The sequence below is a fragment of the Hakea prostrata genome, chromosome 8, assembly GCF_041222555.1.
Source record: "Hakea prostrata isolate BN-2017 chromosome 8, UWA_Hpros_2, whole genome shotgun sequence".
Classification (NCBI taxonomy): domain Eukaryota; kingdom Viridiplantae; phylum Streptophyta; class Magnoliopsida; order Proteales; family Proteaceae; genus Hakea; species Hakea prostrata.
In genome coordinates, this window is record NC_142607.1 from 23,955,548 (window position 1) to 23,979,276 (window position 23,729).

Here is a 23,729-nt window from a genome sequence, read left to right on the forward strand (position 1 = left end):
AAAACTCCCAGAGGCATCCCTGAACTCCCTGATCTGTACACCAATTCTTCAATTATTGTATTATGTATATGCTTAATGCACTAATGCAAGAAGTTGAAGAAACAATTGAATAAGTTCTCACCTCTCCATTAATTGTCCCTTGCATGACGGGATTTGACACAAGCTTCTCCACCACCTCTTGCACCGCAGTCATCAACCGTACATCAAGCCCCAGATCATTCTTGTAATGGTACTTTGGGTTGAGGTAGTAAGCTTGCATTGTGGAAATAAAAAATTTGGTTAGTGACTTAGTGATTTGGTTGTTTACTTGTTTATAAATTATAAGTTATAACAAATAAAGAATGTAAATTAAAGTATACAATAAAAACTTAAAGACTTAAAAGTGACTCACCAGCCAAGTGCAAAGGATGCATTAAGTGCATCTCCCATCTATTATCGATGATCCTCTCGTAGGATTTGAAGGTGCTAGGGGCAGCAGCTCTAACCAACTCTTTCATTTGCTGAAGGGCAGCATATATGTGGGGCATTGTGGGCTTCTTCTCCGAATCCACCATCCTTAAAACAAACACAATAGGCTCTATAATGCCTAGTGTCCTCTTCAATTGCCTCCAAAAGGAATCATCAGCAATGGTTTGTTGGGCTAGTACTGCATCAGGATGGCTAGATCCACACCAACCAAACCACTCCTCACTTGCAAACATGTGCCGAAGACCCACCACTTTCTTCTGGAAGCTTTTCAGAGCTACATAGTTGGTGGCGAATCTAGTCAATCCAGGTCTGACTAGATCACCTTTACAGTGGTTCCTCATCATCTTCAGCACATAACCATGGTTATAAATAAAATTACTAACCCTCTTAGCCCTCTCAACCACAATATTGATTGACTTTTTTTTCCCCAAGTCCTTCAACATAAGATTAATCGAATGAGCTGCACATGGTGTCCAAAAGAGGTGGATCCTGCTGCTCTTCTTCCTCATCAACATTTCTCCAGCTTTTTTGAAGTTAGCACCATTATTTGTGACAATTTGGACAACATTCTTTGGCCCTAACTCGAAGACCACCTCCCTAAGAAGCTTGTAAAGGTAGTCAGCATCTTTGATCTTATCTGAGGCATCCACTGACTTAAGGAAGGCTGTCTTTCCATTACAGCTTGCCATGAAACTAATGATGGACTGTCTAGTAGGACCAGTCCATCCATCAACCATCACAATAACACCATATGTACTCCACTTTTCCTTTAATGAACCAATGTATTCATCCACCTCCTGCTTTACCTTGGGTAAATATTTATTCATTACTTCCCAACCACTTTGGCCTTTAACCCCTACACTTGCCCTAGCAACTGCATTGATCATCCCCTGATAGTATGGTGTTTTGGCTACATTGGGTGCAATGTTGTTGTAAAGCATGAATTTGCTGATCGCCATCCTAGCTTCCTCCTCCCTACTGCCTTCTCTACCTCCAGCAAACATATATGGAATGCTTCTTTGATAGATGTCTTGTTGGTTGAAGAGGGAGGGGTCTTGGTCAAATGTGGAATCATAATGTCTAGTCTTCCTCCTCCTTTCGGTCCTCTCAGTCTCAGTTCCCTGAAAACTATGTCTAGGTGGCATGGATGCCCCTGACCCCGAACCACTTGCTCCCCTTGTCTGTTCATATTGCCTCACACTCTCAGCATGTAAGGACTGTCTGCTAGCTTCCATTGCAGCCTTCATCTGTCTCCATTCAGCTCGTGACTCAATACCCATAACCCTCCTCCTCTCTTCATCGTCGCTTGACTCCTCATCAACATCAAGAATAGGTCTAGATAGCACTGTATCCTCAAATTCCCTTTGCTTTTGTGCCATCTCGTCCTTTTTTTGTTTCCCTCCCCTTAAAGTTGCTGCAATTGCTTTTTGCACTTCATAAGGAACCTTGGGACACTTGGAAACATCTTTATAACCACCAGCCAAATGTTGCTTTAATCTGGTTGAACCACCAGAGTTCAAAGTCTTGAGGCAATACTTGCATCGGGATTTTTTCTTGTCAGCAGTCAGTGGATCCCCATGTTGCCAAGCAATGTCCTGAGTCCCACTACCAGTGCTGCCACTCCTACTAGTTGCCATTTAATATTCAAATGTACAGCACTGAAAGTCTGAAATACATACATGAATGTTCCCAAATAATCATTAGAATAATTTTTAGATACATAAAAACATGTAAAAACAATTTATAAAACAACAAAACACACACTTTGTTCTAATCTAACATATATACAGTGCTCAAACAAACATGTTTGTATTTTTAAAATAAACTACATAATATGAGCATCATTTAAAAAAAAAAAACAGATAAATTTTTAATAACATATTATTTTTTATAAAAATAATTTATAAAACAACAAAACACACACTTTGTTCTAAGATAACATATATACAATGCTCAATAAGACATGTTTGTATTGTTAAAATAACTACATAATATAAGCATCATTTAAAAAAAAAAGAAGATAAATTTTTAATAAAATATTATTTTTCATAATTATTTTATTTAATTATTTAAATAAAAATAAAAAATAAATACAGCAAGCATGATAATCAAAATATTAATACATGAGATTGTAGCCCTCTAAATGAAGTTAAACATAAATAATAATCACATTCATATCATAAGTATTTATTTATAATCTTTGATTTTAATTTTTTAGATAATATATTTTTTAAATACGAAAATTAAAAAAAATAATAATAACAGAAAATTAAATTTTTTTCCATGAAAGTGTAGATCAAAGCTTGATCATCAACATATATTTATACCACACTCATACAATCATTGTAGAACCTTGTATTTGAAAAAAATCAAATTTGGGGGAAAGTCTTACATTTCTTGAAGATCCCTTGAAATAGGCTTGAATCACTACAAATATGCTTGAATTTGTTGTTGTAGATGAGTTGATGATGTTGCTATGTTGAATCCCCAACAAATTCCAGCCAAATTCCGGCAAAAAATCGAGTTTTCCGGCCAAAATGATGCTTCCAGCGAGATAGAGGAGAGAGAGAGGCGAGATATGCCTCTCTCGAGCGAGACAGGGGCTTTAAAAAGCCCCTAAAGTGTGGGAAATGGGATCGTTAGTGAGATCTCGCGAGATGGGCGAGATCTGCCATCTCGCTAGAGATCTCGTCTCGCCACTCACAAAAAGCGAGATGTCTCGCGAGATCTCGCCGAGATCTCACGAGATGTCCCACCATGCTTCTATGTACTACGTCCCGGGAATAATCCCGATCACATCTTTTTTGCACCTCTCTTGAGGACTTAACATACTTCCACGTACTACGTCCCGTGTATAATCTCGGTCACATTTTTTTTGCACCTCTCTTGAGGATTTAACGAACTTCTACGTATTACATCCTGGGTACAATCTTGGTCACATCTTTTAGCGCCTCATTCGAGGACTCAACATACTTCAACGTACAATCTCCCTGGCGTAATCCTGATCACTATAATATCATTTACAATATGGGGTCTCAAATATCTAGGATATGTCCCGACCACTAGGACCGAATGATTAATCGGACATGCTCACAACCATTTATAAGAAAGGGTTCCTGTGAATGCCGTCTTTATAGCAATCGGGAGACATCCAAGACCATGTGTTTGTATATTAAGCCTTACATGTTAAGTCACCCACAAGAAAACAAGAAAACCATTTATGATCAATCAAAGATCAAAAGAAATTTCATTCATAAAAAGATGGTCGGGATCAAGGCCGGTTTACAAAAAGTTCATGACATAAAAAGTCCCGAATAAAGAAAAAGAGTATAAAAAGAAAAAAAATTCAAGACTAGCTTGGGGAAGGCACTGGCTTAGTGGATTGATCAGCAAGAGGGGCGGCATTAGAAGGGGCAGCAATATCAAGGATAGTATTGCCTGGGGTCCCATCATCTTCAATCTGAAGCTCAGGAGTGGGCGTAGGAGAGGGCTCTTCTTCGGGGAGGGAGAGTCTATGAAGTCCACGGGATTAGGATCCTCAACCACTGGAAGCTTGGGAAGACCCTCGGGATGAGGCATTTGGAGTTCATCAAAAACCAACGGTTCAAGGAACAAGTGCAGCTTCTCCATATCTTCGAAGGTAGTTTGCTGTAAGGCCAACTTAGACGCCTGGTCCCTTTCTTGAAAGTAGTCATCGAGAGAGGTACTTGCAGATCCCTGAACTGTTGGGTCTCGAAATACTCCTCCAACACCTTCTTTCTCATTTCCTCGAGGAGCCCCTCCGGGAGAAGAAGCAGCTTTCAAATGTTCAATGGTGATCTTCAGCTCCTCATTCTTCTCCGTTGCCTCATCAAGTAAAGTGTTAGCCTTATCCAAGTCCGATGAAATTTTCCCGAGCTTCTTCTTGAGAGACTAGACTTCCCTTTGTATTTCTTCCGGCTCTCCTTGAGCTCAGATTTATACTTCCGGAGAGACGCCACCTCTTCCCGAACCACCTCAAGCTCTCGCTTGGCCTGATGAGAACTATGGTTGGCTTGCTGACAAAGCTCCTGAGAAAGCTTCAGCTCCTTTGCCCGATGACAAGCTTGGTCCACCTCCTCGGCAAAATAGTGAGCTGCCTCAGCCAAGTACCTAAGAGAAGGAAGAAGCAGAAGGTCATTAAAAATACCAAACACAAAAATTTGCCAAGTATGAAATTGAGATGTACCTTTATGCATCTGGGAAGAGCTCCCTATCCGAGGACTCCCTTATAAAATCCAAATCAAACGGGAGGGTAGACTTCTCGACCCAGTTCCAAGCAGCGTCGGAATTCAAGAAAACAGAATCCCGAGTGGATAAGTCCCATTGAGGGAAAAAAGTGCCCGCGATTCAACAGGAGAGTCGGGCACGAAGATCCTCACTCTTTTCGGAGGAAGATCCTGGGAGACTTCCTGGGCAGGAGCACTGACCCTCATAAAAGGCTTGAGAGTGGCCCTCTTCTTAGGGCTCTTAGTTTGGGGGGCCTGACAACAACAATTGTAATTGGTTCCGGGGCTGGCTTAGGCTTGGGCGGGGGCTTCCTAGCCCGAGCAAAGGTTGTAGCACTGCTGGTGCCAGCCGTTAGCGTATCCAGTGAGACTCCCTTAGGCACTGCAAAAGAAAGAAGGTGGCTCGGGTAAAAAATCGGGATACACAGAAGTAAATGCAAAATATACGCGAGGGGCTCACCTAGGGCGAAACCCCACAGCTGCAGAATAGACGTGTATTCCATGGAATAACCATGAACGGCACATGAATCCCCTTCTACGCGGTTTATCTCCCGAGTAATATCTGTCTCCTCAGAACTGAGATCAAATGGAGCATTCAACATGTTGAGCTCCTCCCTCATCCTCTCTTGGAAGTTGGTAATGAAAGGCTTAGGAGAAGAAGGATGAAAAAAGGGAACAATTCCCTTCACTTTTTGGTAATGGTCGGAAGTGTATCATGCTGGACAAAGTTTCCTTGAAACTCAAGAACCGAGGATGACCTCTTGGCCAAGTAATACCAGCCCTGCTGGGAATGAGGACAAAGCATAAAAAAGCAGTGAAACAAATGAAAGGTTGGGACAATACCCAGATTGTAACAAAAATCACAGAATCCTATGACGTTGCACCAACTATTCGGGCTTAGATTGGCCGGACAAATGGAGAAGTGATTTAAAATTTCTACAAAGAGGATGAAGGGGATGGCACTGTCCCTCGATGAACACATCGTGATGCAAAGAGAAGAACCCTCTCGGGGGATTGTTGGCTTGGTCGTCCTTACCGGGAAGACGAACCTCATATCCCCCGGGAATATGGAAGTAATTAAGGAACCGGCTCAGGTCCGTTGGAGTAAGAGAGCATAGATAGAAATCGGGTCCTAAGGTGTTTAATACATAATCCACATACCAAGGTGTGCATGGCTCAACTTGAGCTCAAGCTAGGCATTTGTACTTAGCTTTTTTCTGTCAGGTTTGGGAGGAAAAGGACCACGAGACCCGCTCGAGCGCTAAAACAGAGGACGAGGAAGTGAAGTTTTGGTTCGGGAAGGACCAGCCCGGAAAGATGACGGGGGTCTTGATCGGGAAGAAGTACCAGATGGACCGGCACAAGAAAAAGGATCATTAGGAAAAGAAGTAGAGGGAGAAGCAGACTCATCTTCGGGATTTGAAACATCCAGACGAAATACGCTTGAGTCCTCAACCGAGATAGAGGATGGATGGACCCGCTTGATTAACCGACTCGGTAAGAGAGTGCACTAACCCGAGGACTTACTCATATTCCCTCGGGTCATCATCAACAGGACTATAACCGGGAGACCGATCTGACATGTCCTCTGAAGATTGCTCATGCAAGTCTTTCAAATAGTCCCCAGTGAGGTTGACAACTCCCATTTGGTCGCTGTCACCCTCACTCGCATAGCCCTCCCAGGCGGGACGGACTTTCTTCCTTGGGTTCTTGGGCAAGTCGAACTTAAAATCTACGGTCGGGACCCAAACCACGTCTCTTAGGCATGATTAAGAATGAACTTACTGATCAGAAAAGTGCGAAGATGGCTGAAAGCAAAGATTGATCGGGAGCTTGATCGAGAGCAGTGAAAGCGATGTACCCTTACAATTGAGAATGGAAGAGGGTATTTATATCTCCGGAAGTGGAAACAGGCTCAATCAAACGGATGAGAAGCAACGCGATCAACGACTCAGATTGCTAGACATTTGAGCTACCCGGAAGAGTCATTATGACCAACTGCCTTGTCAGGTGACGTGTGAGCACGAGACTGGGGCTTAACACCTAGGAAGCTGAACGGACATATACTCACTAAGGGCGGATGTAGATCGGGGGTATCGAACCGATCAACTTCTCGATGAATTCTATCCCGCCCAATGGGGCTGGCACTTGGGAAGCTCAGCGGTCATATACTTGCTAAGGACGGGATGCAGATCGGGGGTATCAAACCGATCAACTTCTCGGTGAATTCTATCCTGCCCAATGGGGCTGGCACCTGGGAAGCTCAGCGGTCATATATTTACTAAGGACGGAATTCGGATCGGGAGTATTGCACCGATCAACTTCTTGATGAATTTTATCCCAGCCAATGATAGCTATCATCGCACGGGCTAAGGGGCTAGTGTTACAGACAAGATACACACTTGCAAACACACGTGGCTGATTGGATCGGATCTTTACCCGGTAACCACCCGAGTACATGGTTGCGACCTATCCTGATCATATATGACGAATATGGAATGCCCCATTCACGCTAAGACAAAGAAGAAAACGCCAACATAAACAAAAGGTCTATCCCAGAAACGGCTAGGTGGGCAACTGCTCAGGACCCTGTCGGTTCTAAGTAAGGTAACCCACACACTATTTAATGAGGTCTCAATCCTTGGGTAAGACACGAACATTTTCTGGTTAATCCTTGAGCAACACTCGCTCGGGATCTTAATCTAATCCCCGACTGACTTGGCCACCGGAGGCGGTTGCCCAGCATCCTAGCCGGCTCGCGTCTAACCTCTTTTGCAGGTTTCACCATCTTCTTAATTGGGAGCTCACTCAGGAGTCAATCCAACTAAGTCAAGACCAGGGTCAGATTTGAGATGCAACATCAAGTTTTCCATGTTTGATGCAGCTTGGTTCCTCGATAGGATTTGTTTTTCCACAATGAGTACAAAATCTAGAACTGCGATCCACATAATTAAATCAACCACGCCCCCTGCTGTGAGAGGACCCTCGACCTTTGGTAGAGGAAATTGAGCCACAGCCTCTACTTGCTACCATGGCCGAATGTTCAGAAATATTACCTGGAATCTTTGGTACTGCCAATTGTTGAAGCCTGGAAAAAATTTCAGCGAGGGATGGAACTGATTCTCCTGCTAGAATAGTACCCTTAATTGTAGCATATTCTGGATCTAATCCTGCAAGAAATTTAGCAACCAGAAATTATGTTTTCTGTTTCTTTAATTCAGTAGCATATGTGGCCGTTGGCTGATGAACAAATTATTCCTCAACAACTCCTTTGAATGAACTCTAATATTTTGGAAGAGTATTGCCATTCTGCTTGAGTTTAAACAACTGACTGTAAAGGTCATAGATATGAGTGATATTCTTCTCCTAAGAGAAAGTCTCCTTCAAATTGTCCCATATTGCCTTGCGGTAAAATGAAACATAAATGTCGCAGTGATTGACGGTTCCATGTTGTTGCAAAGCCATATCTGGATGGTGCTATCATCCTTGATCCACGTCTCACCATTTGTAACTGAAGTAGTATCTTTTGAATCAAGTACAAATGGAGAGTCCTTTAGATGCTTTGATTTGCCCTTGGTTGATATAAAAGCTTGGACAGCCTGCGCCCACAATAGGGAGTTTGCAACTCCATTGAGTTTGATGGTAGTAATTTGCAGCTGAAGCAAATCTTGTTTTGTTGAATCCGCCATAGTAAGAGTGGAGCAACAATCCAAGAAGTAGTATTAAGGTTTAGAATCAATAGATCTTGTCTATCACATCTATCGTATAGGGTAGTAACTTGCAGCTAAAAGTTGTGAGAAAGACTGAGGAACTAGGGTTTGGTCAGTTGAGAGAAGGTTTTGAGAAAGAGAAGAAGATGGTGGTGGAAAGAAGAAGAATGGAGGTCGCGGTTCTTGATCTGTTTAACACTGCTTTGATACCATGAAACAAAACAAGAACTGAGAGAATGCAAAAGAGAGAAATCGTTAGAGAGGAGAAGAGCCTACGCTCAATGTGATCAGACTCGATGCCTTTATTTTATTTTGAGTCTCATATTTATAGAGGGGCAATAACCCTAATTACAACTCATAACCAAGAGTCCATAACTTGGGGAATAAGTTACTTGGTGAACAAGTTAGGTACGGCTTGCATAGGCCGCACACGCTAACAAATTGTTCTCACTCGTGACTGCACAAAGATTGCTTCATTGTAGTCTCTCAAATAAATCATTATTTCCTTTCTAGGGATTTCAAGGTTAGTCAATTTCCTATGGAAGCAAAGAGGTTGATGTGAAACGGATTGGATCTAGGGTTAAGTAATTGAATTAATGCCCTAGATTTAGGCCCATGCCAGGATCCTCTTCCCTGTGAATCAGCAGTCTTCTAGGGTGATAGGGTTAGGTGTTTTGGCCACGCTTAGGGGGTCTAGGGTTTGTGTTTAAAAGCTTTGCACCTTGCTGTAATTGTAATTTAAGATCTGTAATTTTGAATTAGGTTTTGAGAATTTGAGTTTTGAAGAAATCTAGGGTTAGGGTTTCCTAATACGAGGGTAACTTGAATTCTAGGGTTCTAGAGATGTGAAAGGGCTAGAAGTTGGGAAGGTAGGGGACTGGGTTTAGGGCTTAATTCTAAAAGGGGAAGGGTTTAGGTCTGGGGTACAGGGTCCTATATGTCTTAAATTAGTTGCCACCAATTCAAGCTTCACAAATGGGGCCTATTTTACTTGACTAGAATAATCAGGTTCTAGGTAATATGCTGGAGCTAGGTGGGGGGGGGGGGTGCAATCAGGGTTCATTTTGGTTCTTCTGTGACCTCCAAGCTCACACAGTTTCATATCATCAGGATCTGATTCTTTGAAATCCAAAATGATAAGAATATAAGGGCAAAATTGGTATTCCGTATAGCATTCCATTTGTATCCATACCCACATGATTGTTTTTTCAAACTTACTGATGGATTGGCTACCACAGTCAGTGTGAGAGAGAAGAACACAGTTGTATCCATACCTGCACGATTATTTTTCAAACTTACTGAGGAATTGGCTCCCACTGTCAGTGCGAGAGTGAAGAACACCATCAAATCAAAGACCAACTAAGCAAAAATCTGTACTTCTTGTTACGGTTGGCTGTGTTTTAATTTGATGACAGAATGATACTCCTATACATGTCTAAGAAAACTTAGTTACATCAGTTATGGGTGGGTTTTGAAGGTTGTTGGTGAATGGAAGTTCAATTTTTATCGTTCAAGGGGAGCAGATCTTTGATTCTTTCAGATGCAACGACTAGCCAGTTTCGTGTAATTGGTGCCCCAGAATATTTACCTAATCGGCGGTATCATTTTTGTGCAGGTACCATATGTGTTTTTACTTCTGCATTTCTGTGTTTATGTTTCCTATGTAACTGATTAGCTTCTATACATTTTCTCCTGTCTTTGTTTCATAATGTCACCTGTTCACTCTCTGAAAATTCATTTTCGTATATAGGTGATGGGTTTTGAAATATATCTTCTGTAATGTTTATTGTCTTTTGAAAATTGAACTTCTATTTGGGAAGTACAAACTGTAGTTTATTGTGCTTCGGAGCTGTGAATATATATTTTTTTGGTGGAATTTTCGATTTCCCCATTGATTTTTGTTGCAGGAACAAAGTGTAGAATTAAGTGTGCTATGAAGTCTTACAAGTTGTCAGACTTGACTCCGACTGAGGTTGATAGCCTCAAGTCTCGTCCACGTATTGATTTTTCTAAAATTTTTAGTACGGTGAGCTTTCTTCTACCCTCAATTTTATTCTTTCTGCTGTTGAGCTTCAAAGTTGCTGTGATCTTGTAATAGAATGGTTGAACTTGAGAATTTTTTTTACTTCTCCCTTGATTGAATCTGGTGCATACTCTCAGGTACACCCAATTGTCGATGATGTACGCATTAGGGGCGATGCTGCAGTGAAAGAGTTGGTGCTTCATCAGTTCTCTCTTTCAATATTTTTTTTATACACATGCACAAATATGTTTGCATGCTCTGTATCTCGATGGTTCTGTAATGAGAGATGGGCACTGAGAGCCTGAGGTTGTTTTACTATTGTGTTTTTCTGGTAGTTACACTGCACGTTTTGACAAAGTGGAGCTGGATAACATAGTTGAGTATGTTCCTGATCTTCCAGAGCCTGAGGTATGCCATCTTGCTCTTGCTTACAGTTCAAGTTTGTGTGGTCTCCCTTCCCCGTTCCACACAATTGTGGTGATTTATTTATTTTAACATTTTCCCCTCACCCCAAAGTATACAAGGATGAAATTGATGTTTGCCTTGTTGTAATAAACATATTTCTTTTACTTTTTGCATGAATCATTTGGTTAAGAAACATTTTGAATTGAGAAATGTGCTTCCTGGTGACCCTCTAGAATAACATTCTTTTCCATTGCTGATGACAGCTTGATCCAGCTATTAGCGAAGCATTTGATGTGGCATATGACAATATACATGCATTTCATGCTGCTCAAAGGGTTGCAGAGATGGAAGTTGAAAACATGAGAGTGAGTATCATTGTATGATGATGCATGCTTGTGGCAGCTATATTACTGTTTTATCTAATTGGCAATATCCTTGGCAATGAGTTTGGTCAGGGTGTTAGATGCAAAAGGATAGCAAGGTGCATTTCTTCTGTCGGTCTTTATGTTCCTGGAGGCACTGCAGTTTTACCTTCAACAGCTCTGATGCTTTCGGTGGTATGTTCATTCTTTATACTGGGAACTTAATTCAGTTCATCATATTGTAATGTTAATTAATGTTGACATCTTGGTGCCCATATCTGATTGATATTTGGTTTATTCTTTCTGCTAGCCTGCACATATTGCTGGGTGCAAAACAGTTGTTCTTGCATCTCCCCCCGGCCAAGATGGCAGCATCTGCAAGGTATTGTTTGTTTCAGTTCAGAAGGTTTGTTATGCCGTTCTTCATTGTACATTTAAAGCTAAGCATTGTAATTCTTCAGGAGGTACTTTATTGTGCTAAGAAAGCAGGTGTTACTCATATACTTAAAGCAGGGGGAGCTCAGGTCTAAAACCTTGGAAACTTGACCCATTATTCATGTTGGCATACTAGTTTTCATTCGTCGTTCACCTATTAGCAAACTGTCCAATGAATATTGTTTTTGCAGGCCATTTCAGCCATGGCATGGGGAACTGCATCTTGCCCCAAGGTAAAACTTTTCTATATCTGTGGTCATTTCTTTTATTCGAAAAAATTATTGTTGGGAAGCATGAGAGTATAATGGTAGAGTACGGACACCTTAAATAAAAGAAAATGGAAAAATGACATGGAGGATGAGCCTTAATATTTTTGTCCTTCCTAAAATTCAGTCAACTGGTCCACCTGTGGAGTAAGCAAATTGTTGCATCAAGTAGAACCAGGTGTTCACTGAAGGATCTGAGGAACCGCACCATTTTAGGCTTAAGAGGTTGACTCCAATGTTTCTGCGTGCTGCCCCAAGCTGCTGTTGTTTGTTTTTTCCCCCCCTCTAGATTACACAGACAGTTGAACATGCTCACTCTTTGTGTGTGCGTATCTTTGGAGTTACAGTTAGTTGGAACTGTAGGCTCTTCTATTGATCCAATATATACTCCTCTCCCTATGCTGTCTCAGTTCAATTATATTTTGCAGGTGGAGAAGATTTTTGGCCCAGGAAATCAATATGTCACAGCTGCCAAAATGATTCTTCAAGTATGTTTTTTGTTTGTTTGTTTGTTTGTTTTTTGTGTGTGTGTGTGTGTGGTGTTTTAGTCCCTAGACTTTAGACTAGTTGTTTTTACTATGAACCTAAATGCCCAACTTCGCATTTACCCTTGCTTACGGTGTGATTATTCTAATATGCTTTTGATAAATGACTCTGGGTTTTCACCTGTTGCTTGTTTTCCTCATTCAGAACAGTGAAGCAATGGTTTCAATTGACATGCCTGCGGGCCCCTCAGAAGTTCTGGTCATTGCTGATAAACATGCCAGCCCTGTCCATATAGCTGCAGACTTACTCTCTCAGGTGTCAATCATTTACCTTTTATGAACCCCAAATTTAGTAGTTCAATATTCCAGCTGCCAGTTGGGTACGCTGTTCAGAAGTTGCAGCATGTTAATGTTAACAGGATCCTTCATATGGTCTTTTGACTTCGCCCAAATAAAGGACAATGGATTTGTGTGGCCTTATAGCTAAGCCTTGTCAAATTGCTTTTGCTTGATTTTTTTTTTAATTTGGACAGTTAACCTGTCCCATCCAACTGTCAGATATAGTGGACAACCCGTAAGTTAGTCCCCAGTTGGATACGGTGGACCCTTTACAATCATATGACCCTATGATTCCAGAGGGATTTGAGTTCTTCCAACAGGCTAACTTCTATTTTGTGTAAGTTTGGAGCGAAACTTCTTGGGAGATAACAATGATTAGCCTGCCTGGTTCTGAAATAAGCAGTCAAATGGCAGATATATAAAGAAGAAATGTGTGAAGTGGTTGGAAAGATTTACTGTTAATTCCTGGGAAACCTTTTGCCACATTAAGTTAAAACAATGAAGCCACTTTGAGATCTTTATTTTACTTGGGATAAAAGATAATCCATCAGTATGTGTTTACTTTTAGGGGACTCTAGAAGGAGTTCAGCCACTTGTTGATTAACTACAGTGGTCATATAACGTGACGGTTTGTCTGCACAAAACAAATACTTATTTTTTTAATTGTTAATTACCTTCTAATCTTTTCAAAGAAAAGTCAGATATTGATTTTTTGTTGAATATTTCAAGTTGACTCACTTGGGCACCCGGCCTAGAGTTAAATTCAAGTTTTTGATGTTGCTAATACTTTGGTTGCTTAGCTGTTGGGTAAAGAGTGAACTTTGTATGTGCTAATACTTTATAATGGGTGGTCAATATCAAATCTTTTGATATTTTTGCTGTAACTTTCCGGTATGTGTAGATTCTATGAATAATCTAAATGAAATGACTTCTGATATATAAGGTGCGATATTCAAAAATCCAGGAAAATTATGAAATTTTGCCAAAGCATTTAGATTTGGTAGAGGGCAAAATGGTATAAATACCAAAAATTTGATTGTTGTATTCCATAGACTCTGCGCATGGCCTTAACCTCGAGGTCATTGGTCTAATCCTATCTTCTGAGACTGAGACCTACCTTCCCAAGCAGAAATGCAGAAAAGGAAAAAATGTGAAAAAGGAAAAAAGGAAGTTAATTTCTTGGTCTTGTTGCTGAATTTTCTCATGTTTACTGTTCTTTAACTAGGCAGAGCATGGTCCTGATAGTCAGGTTGTGCTTGTAATTGCTGGTGATGGTGTAGATTTCGGAGCCATTGAGAAGGAAATCAGCAGGCAGTGTGATAGCCTTCCTAGGGGAGATTTTGCCTCTAAAGCACTAAGCCACAGTTTCACTGTTTTTGCTGGTGATATGGTTGAGGTTAGTTTGCCAATCCACTTCATTTGGGATTAAGATTGAATTGTTTGCCAATCCACTTCATTTGGGATAAGATTGAATTGCTGTATTATGCTTGAGGACTTATATCTAATTTCAGGAAGAATTAAAGCTAATACAGGTTTGGAATCCACTTTCTCTGTTTTTCTCATGGCGAGAGTGATTTCTCTATTGAGAAAAAACTGAGTGAAACTCTGGCTTATTGGCTTCTGGTTCTTGAGTGGAGAGATTCCCTTTTTTTTCTTTTCTTTTCCCGGTATTCAAGAGGAGATTCTTCTGTATGCTATTGTTGACATAAAGTTGAAATCCTGTTAGTATTCAGACTAAGTTTCTAATTTCCAATCCCTTTCAGGCAATCTCCTTTTCAAACTTGTATGCACCAGAGCATCTGATCATCAATGTTAAAGATCCAGAGAAGTGGGAGGCATTCATCCAGAATGCAGGTGAGGTTTTCAAGTGCTTTATTTTTTTTCTTATTTATTTTCCTAGCGCATCTCATCTGTTGTACTTTTCTTCTTGTCATCATTGATGTTTATTCTGGGGTAAGATTTATGTTGCTATTTTCATTGCTACCATCTATTAGTTGTTGTTTCTTTCCAGTGTGAACATCATTTTTGTTTGGTTCACCAAGAAAATGATTCCCTACCCTGCGTGCATTTCATATTTTCATGCAATGCAGGATGTTACATGCTCCACTCCCTTTATATTAAAAAAAAGAAGGTACTGTTTGTTTGTGGAGGTGGAGGATTGATGGGTAATTCAATGATTTGACATCCCTCCCTCCTAGTTAGGGTTGCAATAGGGACAGGATGGGTCGGGCTTTTCCAAATCCCAATCTCAGCCCTACACATTTTTAACTAAGCCCATTCTTGCCTTGACCTTAATTCAGGGCCTAGAATTCTTGCCCCTTGCCTTAAGCCCTACAGGGCCAAGTCAAGCCCATTCCCACCCCACCCTAATTGTCCCTAATTGGGTTGGGTTGGGATGGGTTGGCCTTGATCTTGTCCTTGTCCCTGATTGCTGGGTTAGCTTTGACCCTGACCCTGTCCTTGTCCCTGACTGCTGGGTTAGCTTTGACCCTAACCCTGTCCTTGTCCCTGATTGCTGGGTTAGCTTTGACCTTGACCCTGTCCTTGTCCCTGATTGCTGGGTTAGCTTTGACCCTGACCCTACCTTGTCCTTGATTGCCCTTGCACATGTCCTTGTTCCTTAAATGCCCTAATCGTGACTCTATCCTTGATTGGCCTTGACCCTATCCCTGTTCCTGAATGGCCCTAACCCTATCCCTATCCCTGATTGACTATGACCTTGACCCCTATCCTTGTCCCTATCCCTGATTGGCCTTGGCCCTGTCCCTAGTCAAATTTGAATCATGTGTAGAATTGATATGCATAATCTAACTCGTTATTTGAAGCTAACATGTTGTTCAATTTGAACCATCTAATATATAAAAACACTGGTCTATTATAAACATATTACATAGTTAAGTGACTAATGAATACATTTTGATGTTAATGTTTTAGAGTGTTATACTTCTTCATTATTCTAATTTTATTACATGCCTAATCAATATGTAAGACATTAAAAAGAAGTTTAAAGGAGTGCAAAAGGGAGTTTTCCATACAACAACAACAACAACAATAAGCCTTGTCCCAACTAAATAGGGTCGGCTACATGGATTCTTGCCCTCCAATCAGTTATGTTCGAGGCCATGCTAGATACAAGGCCTAAGCTATACATATCCTTTCTCACCACTTCTCCTAAGGTTATCTTAGGTCTACCCCTAGCTCTTCTAGTTCCTTCAATATGGATTATATCACTTCTCCGTACAGGAGCATTTATAGGTCTCCGTTGAACGTGGCCGTGCCACCTCAAACAACTTTCTCTAAGCTTATCACTTATGGGAGCAACTCCCAGCCCAACTCTAATATGATCGTTTCTTATCTTATCCATCCTAGTTTTGCCACTCATCCATCTTAGCATCCTCATTTCTGCTACACTGAGTTTATCCATATGATTCTTTTTAACAGCCCAACACTTTGCACCGTACATCATAGCTGGTCGAACAGCGATCCTATAAAATTTTCCTTTAAGCTTTAATGGAATATGCCGATCACATAAGACCCCGGACGCACCTCTCCACTTCATCCACCCTATTTTAATTCTTTGGGAAACCTCATCTTCCAAATCACCTCTTTTACTTATGATTGAACCTAGGTACCTAAAACAATCACTACGAGGAATCTCTTTATCGTCAAGTATCACCACCTCATCATCCGCCGATCCCGACTAAAGTTACAAACTAAATATTCTGTCTTCGATCTACTAAGTTTAAAGCCTTTTGATTCCAAAGCTAATCTCCATGATTCTAATTTGGTATTAATCCCCACTTGGGTCTCATCAATCAACACAATATCATCCGCAAAAAGCATACACTAGGGGACCTCATCTTGAATGTCTTTGGTTAATTCATCCATTACCAATGCAAATAGATATGGGCTTAAAGTTGACCCTTGATGTAGCCCAACTGTTATCGGGAATTCATTACTTTGTCCCCCCACTGTTCTAACACTAGTCACCGAACCATCATACATATCCTTAACTATATCTATATATTTACTTGCAACACTTCTTTTCTCTAGTACTTGCCAAATTAACGCTCTAGGGACTCTATCATAAGCTTTTTCTAGGTCAATAAATACCATATGAAGATCTTTCCTACATTCTCTATACCTTTCCATAAGTCTCCTAATTAAGTAAATAGCCTCCGTTGTAGATCTTCCCGGCATAAACCCAAATTGGTTCTCCGTAAATCGTAGTTAAGTGTCTCGAACGGGTTTCAATTATTCTCTCCCATAATTTCATCGTATGGCTCATCAATTTAATGCCTCTATAGTTATTACAACTTTGAATATCTCCTTTATTTTTGTAAATTGGAACCACAACACTTCTCCTCCAATCATCTGGCATTTTCCCTGTGCTCATAATCTTATTAAACAACTTAGTCAACCAAACTAGTCCATGGGTTCCTAAGCTCTTCCATACTTCAATTGGGATTTCATCAGGACCTTGTGTCTTGCCGAGTTTCATCCTCCTTAAAGCTTCTTTTACTTCGGACATCGAAATTCTACGTATATAAGTTCGGACCTTGGTGCCTTGGTGAAAAGTGTAATCGACCGAAACATAAGTGCTTGAAAAATGTTCATTTAGTAAACTAGAGAAATAGGTTTCCCATCTTTTCTTAATATCCTCCTCACATACTAATACTTTACCATCTCCATTTTTAATACATCTAACATGGTCAAGATCTCTACTCTTCCTATCCCTCATTTTAGCTATCTTATAAATAGATTTTTCCCCTTCCTTTGTGCCCAATTTATTATACAACTCTTCATACTTCCTTTCCCTTGCTTTTCCTGCAATTTTCTTAGCTTCATTTCTATCGAACCTATACCTATGAAGATCCTCAACATCTTTAGTTCTTTGCCATGCCTTAAAACTAGCTTTTTTATTCCTAATGGCAGCTTGAACCTCACTATCCCACCACCACGTCTCTCTATAAGAATGGGTCTTTCCTGCAAAAGGGAGTTTTCCATGATATAGACAAATTGTCTATGGCACTTTGTGATTTGTCTTCTAATATTAATGTCGCCACAAAATAAATCAAAATATTAGTTGCACCCCTAGTAGACTCCACTAACAGAATATATTTTAAATGACAAAAACCAATCCAATGACGTAAAATATCTATTATACATTGTTAATTAAAACACAATTGTTTTTCCTAAAAGAAAGTAGAATATAAATAACATTTCCCTTAGAATATAGGTTAGTAAAATTTTATTCTTCCACATTGATTTTTTTCGAATAATACCAATAATTTTGGTCAATTATAGATTGAAAAAATAAGATTTTTATGAAAAAAATACGAATTACATTCTAGCAATGATTTATTTGTCAATTTTTTTGTAAGTTGATTTCATGTTCATTTGATTAATTTATTAATAAAAAATATATATGATAGTTATTAAATACTCCACATCTTTGGAGGCCGGGGTGTCATCTTTTTTAAACAATTAATTTGGTTAAAAAATATTTTTAATACATTATGTCATGTAAAGAATATTAATCTATGGATCATATCATTCAGATTTCTTAAGAACCTTCTATGTTGAAAATTTACTTGGATGTTTCGAATTAGGATTGTCGATTTTTAAAAATGGCATTTAGGAATTGGTTTTCAATTATTATTTATAGTACGAGGCTAGTACACATATTACACTTAGTTAAAATTGTTTTGTCTAACGATCATCAAAAAACACCAAAAATAGTTTAATTGGATTTTTTTATCATAGAATGCCCTAGGTTAAGAGAAAGGATTTTTTACCTTAACTTTTTGTTTAAAATGTATTCTTGTTTAATTAGAATTTTTATTCTAAAACACCCTAATTAAATTGGATTAGTTTTAATTCTAAGTAAGTCAACAAATATTTATAAATATATATTTAATAAGAATGTAGGATGTAACATTGACTTAGTCTGTTTTTATCTTAACATATTAAAAAAAAAAGGGAAAAAAATCATTTATTTTTACTAAATGACAACATTAAAAGAAATAAAAAATAATATAAAACTAGGTGAACTCATTGGATTAGAATGATTGAGGGTCAAAATCAGGGCTTGGATCAAGGTTAGTATGAAGCTCAATATTAGGATGAAAAGGGTGAGGATCATGGCCAAAATCAGGATTAGGATTAGAGACAAAATCAAGGTCAGAATAGGGCCAAAATAAGTGTTTGGATTAGGGACGAAACTAGGATCAAGATTAGGGACGAAATCATGGTCAAAATTAGGACCAGAGTTAGGGTTAAAATATGGCCCAAAATGGGACAAACAGTAATCCTAGTCTTGCCCTTGGCCTAGACCCACCCTTAGGGCCAAAATCTTAAGCTCAGGCCTTGTTCGGGCTCAAGGCGGATCAGGCCCACCAGGGCCAAACTTACACCCCTACCCCTAGTCATAGAATCATTGAGTAATTCAAATCACATCTTTGTCAATTTGGCCCTTCAGATGAAGCTGATATTTTGACAATGACTTATAACTTGGTAACCATCGTTTTTGTGGTCTCGTGATGCAAATCTGTTGCTTGGAACTGATTAAGGTTATTGATTGTTTCTTTTTCTCTTTCTGATAGGAGGACTATCCCCTAACAGTTATATAAGATGCCATGATTTTCGTAATCATTGTGTTACATGAACATTGGCTGAACTTGCTTCCCATTTTTCACTTCTGTGGGTTTTCCTCTTTTTATTTATTTATTTATTTATTATTATTATTTTTGGGGGTGGGGGTGGGTGGGGGCGACAGTGTTGCATTGAGGGAAAGGAGACCTAACACTGAATAGCCATTGCAGGTTCTGTATTTTTAGGGCAATGGACTCCAGAGAGTGTTGGAGACTATGCAAGCGGGACAAACCATGTTCTTCCAACATATGGGTATGCTCGGATGTATGGTGGGGTGTCTCTTGATTCCTTCCTCAAGTACATGACAGTGCAATCATTGACAGAGGAAGGATTGAGGAAACTGGGTCCATATGTGGCAAAGATGGCGGAAGTTGAGGGATTGGAAGCCCACAAGAGAGCGGTAACTCTTAGGCTCCAAGATATTGAAGCAAGGCTCGCTGTTTGAGATTGTGTATGCTTCAAAAGTGGCCATGATTGACATGTATAAGCTGCAGAACTTGATCTCTATCAGAAGAAACAGAATCTCTTGATGGCCAGGGACTTTACAAAGTTCTTGTAATGAATTCAGGAGAGAGAACCATTGATTTTCCTTATTGATTACCTATGTTTGCCATGGATAATGTCCTTAACTTAGTTCACATGAGAATCCTACATGAAGTAACATTTCTTCTTGGTACTTAAAATAGAATGTTTTTTATAGGTTGCACATTGTACCTCACTTTAGGGGCCTAAATTACAAGTTGCACGGTCACACAATTAAAGTTGCACGCTATTAGACTTTGATCTAAGATTCTGTAAAGTCGCTTGAAAAATGACTATATTGTCTTAGTGGATAAAAAATAACATAACTATGCATTTAATTCCTTTCTATACCCAGCCCTTGGGTGGGTGAAGGGATTTACCCAATTTTTACCATTTACTCTGCGGAAAATTGCCCACCATCGTTGCCGGAAATCACCCCACCCCTCCTGCCCTCCCCTGCTGATGACCGTTGTCGCATCTGTTATTTGTTTTTTTGGTGAAAGCAGGATTTGGTTTATGGTACATATAAAGAACATTTGCACGGAAATGCTACTCAAATCAGAAACGCTACATGGGGCAAATCAAGAATACCAAAATTGACATTATCACAAAATATCAGTGAACACCACCTGTAGTAAGAACTCCGTAATTAATCACCTGAATTTCTATTTAGACTTCATTAAAAAAAAAAAAAAAATTCTATTAAGTCTCTGGGTCACAGCATCGCCAGCTTGTTTCTCCCATTCTGAATATCCGAGTCTCAAACATTGGTTCTTTAACATGACTTCTTAGCTTGTAAATGGATCCATGGTTCAGCAATTGGCTGACAATGAAAGGGATACAAGATCCCTTTAGTCCAATGTTAAATTGTGTGCACTATTTATTGCTAATGTATGTAATTAGAACTTGAGATTGAGATTCAAAAGAAAAATGCGTTTGATCAATCGAAGATCATATGGTAGGCAAGTAGAAGTATTGTTTGTGAAATAAAAAAGTAATCACAAGCGCACGGTATCGTGTAGCTAACGGGTCGATCTCAAGGAGATATACCACTTAGAATTCAACTTCTTAATAGTAATGCGAGAGTAGAATGATTCAATTTTTGTTAACTAATTAACTAAACTAAACAATCCTAATCTATATGTCTAATGCAATCGAATTGAAACGAAAAATAAATTAAACACAATCAATGCATAAATAAAAGGCAGGAAAAAAATGCGAACAATAAAAATAAAAAGGAAAAAAGAGTAAAACCAATTAGTATGTTAAAGCAGTCAAAAAAATTTAGTTCATAGCTAAAATGCAGATGCAATACCACCCATCACCAGAAGCAGAGGCACGCCTATAGGCTTGCTCCGGTTATGTGGTCCGAGATGATGAATGAATAGGCAGAAAGTAAATAACAGAAAGTAAATAACAAAGCAATAAACAAAGCAATAAAAAGAAAAGGAAGCCTTAACCAAAGAGAGGCACGACTGTATGCATCTCTAATCAAGGATCCAGGGGAAGGGAGAACAATAAATAATGCTGAAAGTAAATCCTAAATTAAGAATATGGAGGGGTAGATAGAAGCGAGAATGGAGGGAGGAGAGAAGATTAATAAATAAGGTTACTTACTTGCGAATTGAACAAATGATTCGAATCTCAACCAACCCTAACAACCAGATCTAGATTTAGAATGATCTAAATCTGCAATTGCTAGACACAGAGAAAAACGAATCTAAAAACTTGAAACTTGAACTTGAATTGCATTACATAAAAAAATTAAACCTAAATATTGAATTTAGAAATTTAAATCTCACAAATGTAAGCAAAGAAAACTAGAGAAAGCCTAAATAAACTGAAGAGAGAAGAAAGAATGCTTCTACTAAGCTCTAGAACACGTTCCCCTTTGATGGAGTATGCTCTCCTTTTATAGAGTTTACATGAGATATGAAGCACGACTGAATTTGAATAAAACTCAGGGTTTCTATATGACTCAGCCAATTAGGGTTTTGACGTACTAATCTTGTCAACTTAGAAAGATCAGATGCATAATTCCACCATTGGATTTGAGTTTTAAGTAATCGTGAAGCTCTCCTCCAAAAATCAGCACGATCGGACATCGGATGACCGTTCAATGAAGGGTTTGATCGAAACTGGACAGAGGCATTCAAAAACTGAATTTTTCCTCTTTTTCTTTTCGAATATAATTATTTTTTCTCTTTTTCTTTCTTTAATTAAATCCAAGATAGGAATAAGATATTGAGGTATGCAATGACTCTTTTCCATTTGGACTCTCTCAATAATATCTCTATAGCTTTGATTTAAAATCTCAGTCGTAGATCAAATTTGCCTTCTTTATCTCTTCAATATTTCGGAGTTGGCCCATAATCATACATCTCTAGCCCATCATGCTCCAGATCAGGCCCATTTTTTGCATTTGAGAATTTGAATGGACTTCTTGACGTGTAAAATAGCATGATTCAAGCCCAAAACTCAAAATATTTGCTTAAATCTTGACAAGTCCTAAAATCTGCAAAAAACAACATAAAACCCAAGGTAACTCCATTCTAAGTGTATAAAATGCATGCTTTATGCCCTAAGATTTCACACATAAATGTGCTCATCAGATTCCCCCACACTTTGATTAAACTTGTCTTCAAGCAAAAATTAAAGAAAAATACAAATGCAGCTAAGAAACTAGTGCAACAAAATAAATCCTAACTCACTTTTGTAGGAATCACAGTTACACTTAGCATGAGCAAAAGGCCTTTAAACCACTAGGTTACCCCTAGAGGACGAGTTTTGTCTCATGGATGTTTGCAGTGAATATACATCCAAAATTCCAATTCAGCTCAAAATAAAACATTGCAAATTCCAACTTTAACAATTGGTAAGTACTCATACAGGATCAATAGCTATGACAATTTTTCTCACCATTGATTTAAGATCCCCCACACTTGAACTTTATTACCCCATATTGATTCTTGAGACTTAGCATATATCTCAATCAAAGACTCACCTTATATCTTTCAAGTACACCTCTCCTTTAAGCAAAACCACTCATAAATTAAGGGGACCAAGGACCAAGGTTTTGAAGTATTTTTGACCAAACAATTTTACTAAGGCATTGATGACACTTGTATTTATCTCTCTTTTTTTCTTTTGAGTGGTGAACTCTACTTTACTCCACTACGGTTGGCTTGAATGACATGGTGGAGCAAACACCAGAAACCCAAGTTACTTTGTAGCTTTGCTTTGCATATGCCCACATAGACAGTGATGCGAGTTCTTTTCAATAATCTCATTCCTAAGAGTTTCGATCAAGTCACCTCGATTCCTGAGTCGGAGTGCCCTGTCTAGTTCCAAGGAATTCAATTTTTACTTTCTACTCTTTTTTCTTTTCTTTTCTTTTGTCATGCCTCACAAAACTGATCTCAATTTCTAGCCAAAGAAACAAGGATCCACAACACTCATAGATGGTCCAACGCCTTAAGTTAATGGCCTTTTATTTTTCTAAAGAAAGTCTCATCTCAACATATATACAAGTTACCTTCCTCTCAACAGGGTTTTTATGTGTTCACAATGGGTATCAAAATCACTCTCATTTCACACATCATAGCAATTGAAAGAATATGTATACCAACCAAAAGTCAAAGTTAAAATCTACAATGAAGTTATCCCCTCCACACTTAAGTAATGCAATGTCCTCAATGCATGCATGCTAAACAAGGAAGACAAATGAGGGGTATACCTTTCAGTCAAGATGTGCTTATCATGGGAAGCTTTAGTCTTATTTTCGATATCAATGTATGATGGGGAATGCACTCC

General features: G+C 39.1%; 1 protein-coding gene across 7 annotated transcripts in view; it reads left to right on the forward strand.

Annotated features, from left to right (window-relative positions):
- HDH (histidinol dehydrogenase) overlaps positions 1-20,366 on the forward strand; it is a 36,256-nt gene extending 15,890 nt beyond the window's left edge. For 3 of the 7 annotated variants that reach the window (XM_089165893.1, XM_089165896.1, XM_089165895.1), the window contains 14 exons: positions 9,903-10,040; positions 10,333-10,451; positions 10,586-10,638; positions 10,784-10,856; positions 11,117-11,218; positions 11,309-11,410; positions 11,526-11,597; positions 11,677-11,739; positions 11,842-11,883; positions 12,345-12,404; positions 12,607-12,717; positions 13,966-14,136; positions 14,504-14,594; positions 19,565-20,366. In XM_089165893.1, the coding sequence (XP_089022019.1) occupies positions 9,914-10,040; positions 10,333-10,451; positions 10,586-10,638; positions 10,784-10,856; positions 11,117-11,218; positions 11,309-11,410; positions 11,526-11,597; positions 11,677-11,739; positions 11,842-11,883; positions 12,345-12,404; positions 12,607-12,717; positions 13,966-14,136; positions 14,504-14,594; positions 19,565-19,839 (1,461 nt within the window). In that variant the 5' untranslated portion in view covers positions 9,903-9,913 and the 3' untranslated portion in view covers positions 19,840-20,366. Of the gene's footprint in view, positions 1-9,525; positions 9,814-9,902; positions 10,041-10,332; positions 10,452-10,585; positions 10,639-10,783; positions 10,857-11,116; positions 11,219-11,308; positions 11,411-11,525; positions 11,598-11,676; positions 11,740-11,841; positions 11,884-12,344; positions 12,405-12,606; positions 12,718-13,965; positions 14,137-14,503; positions 14,595-19,564 lie in introns of those variants that run through there. The other 4 variants (XM_089165894.1, XM_089165892.1, XM_089165897.1 and 1 more) reach the window with 4 other exon arrangements.
- Positions 20,367-23,729: the final 3,363 nt, after the last annotated feature.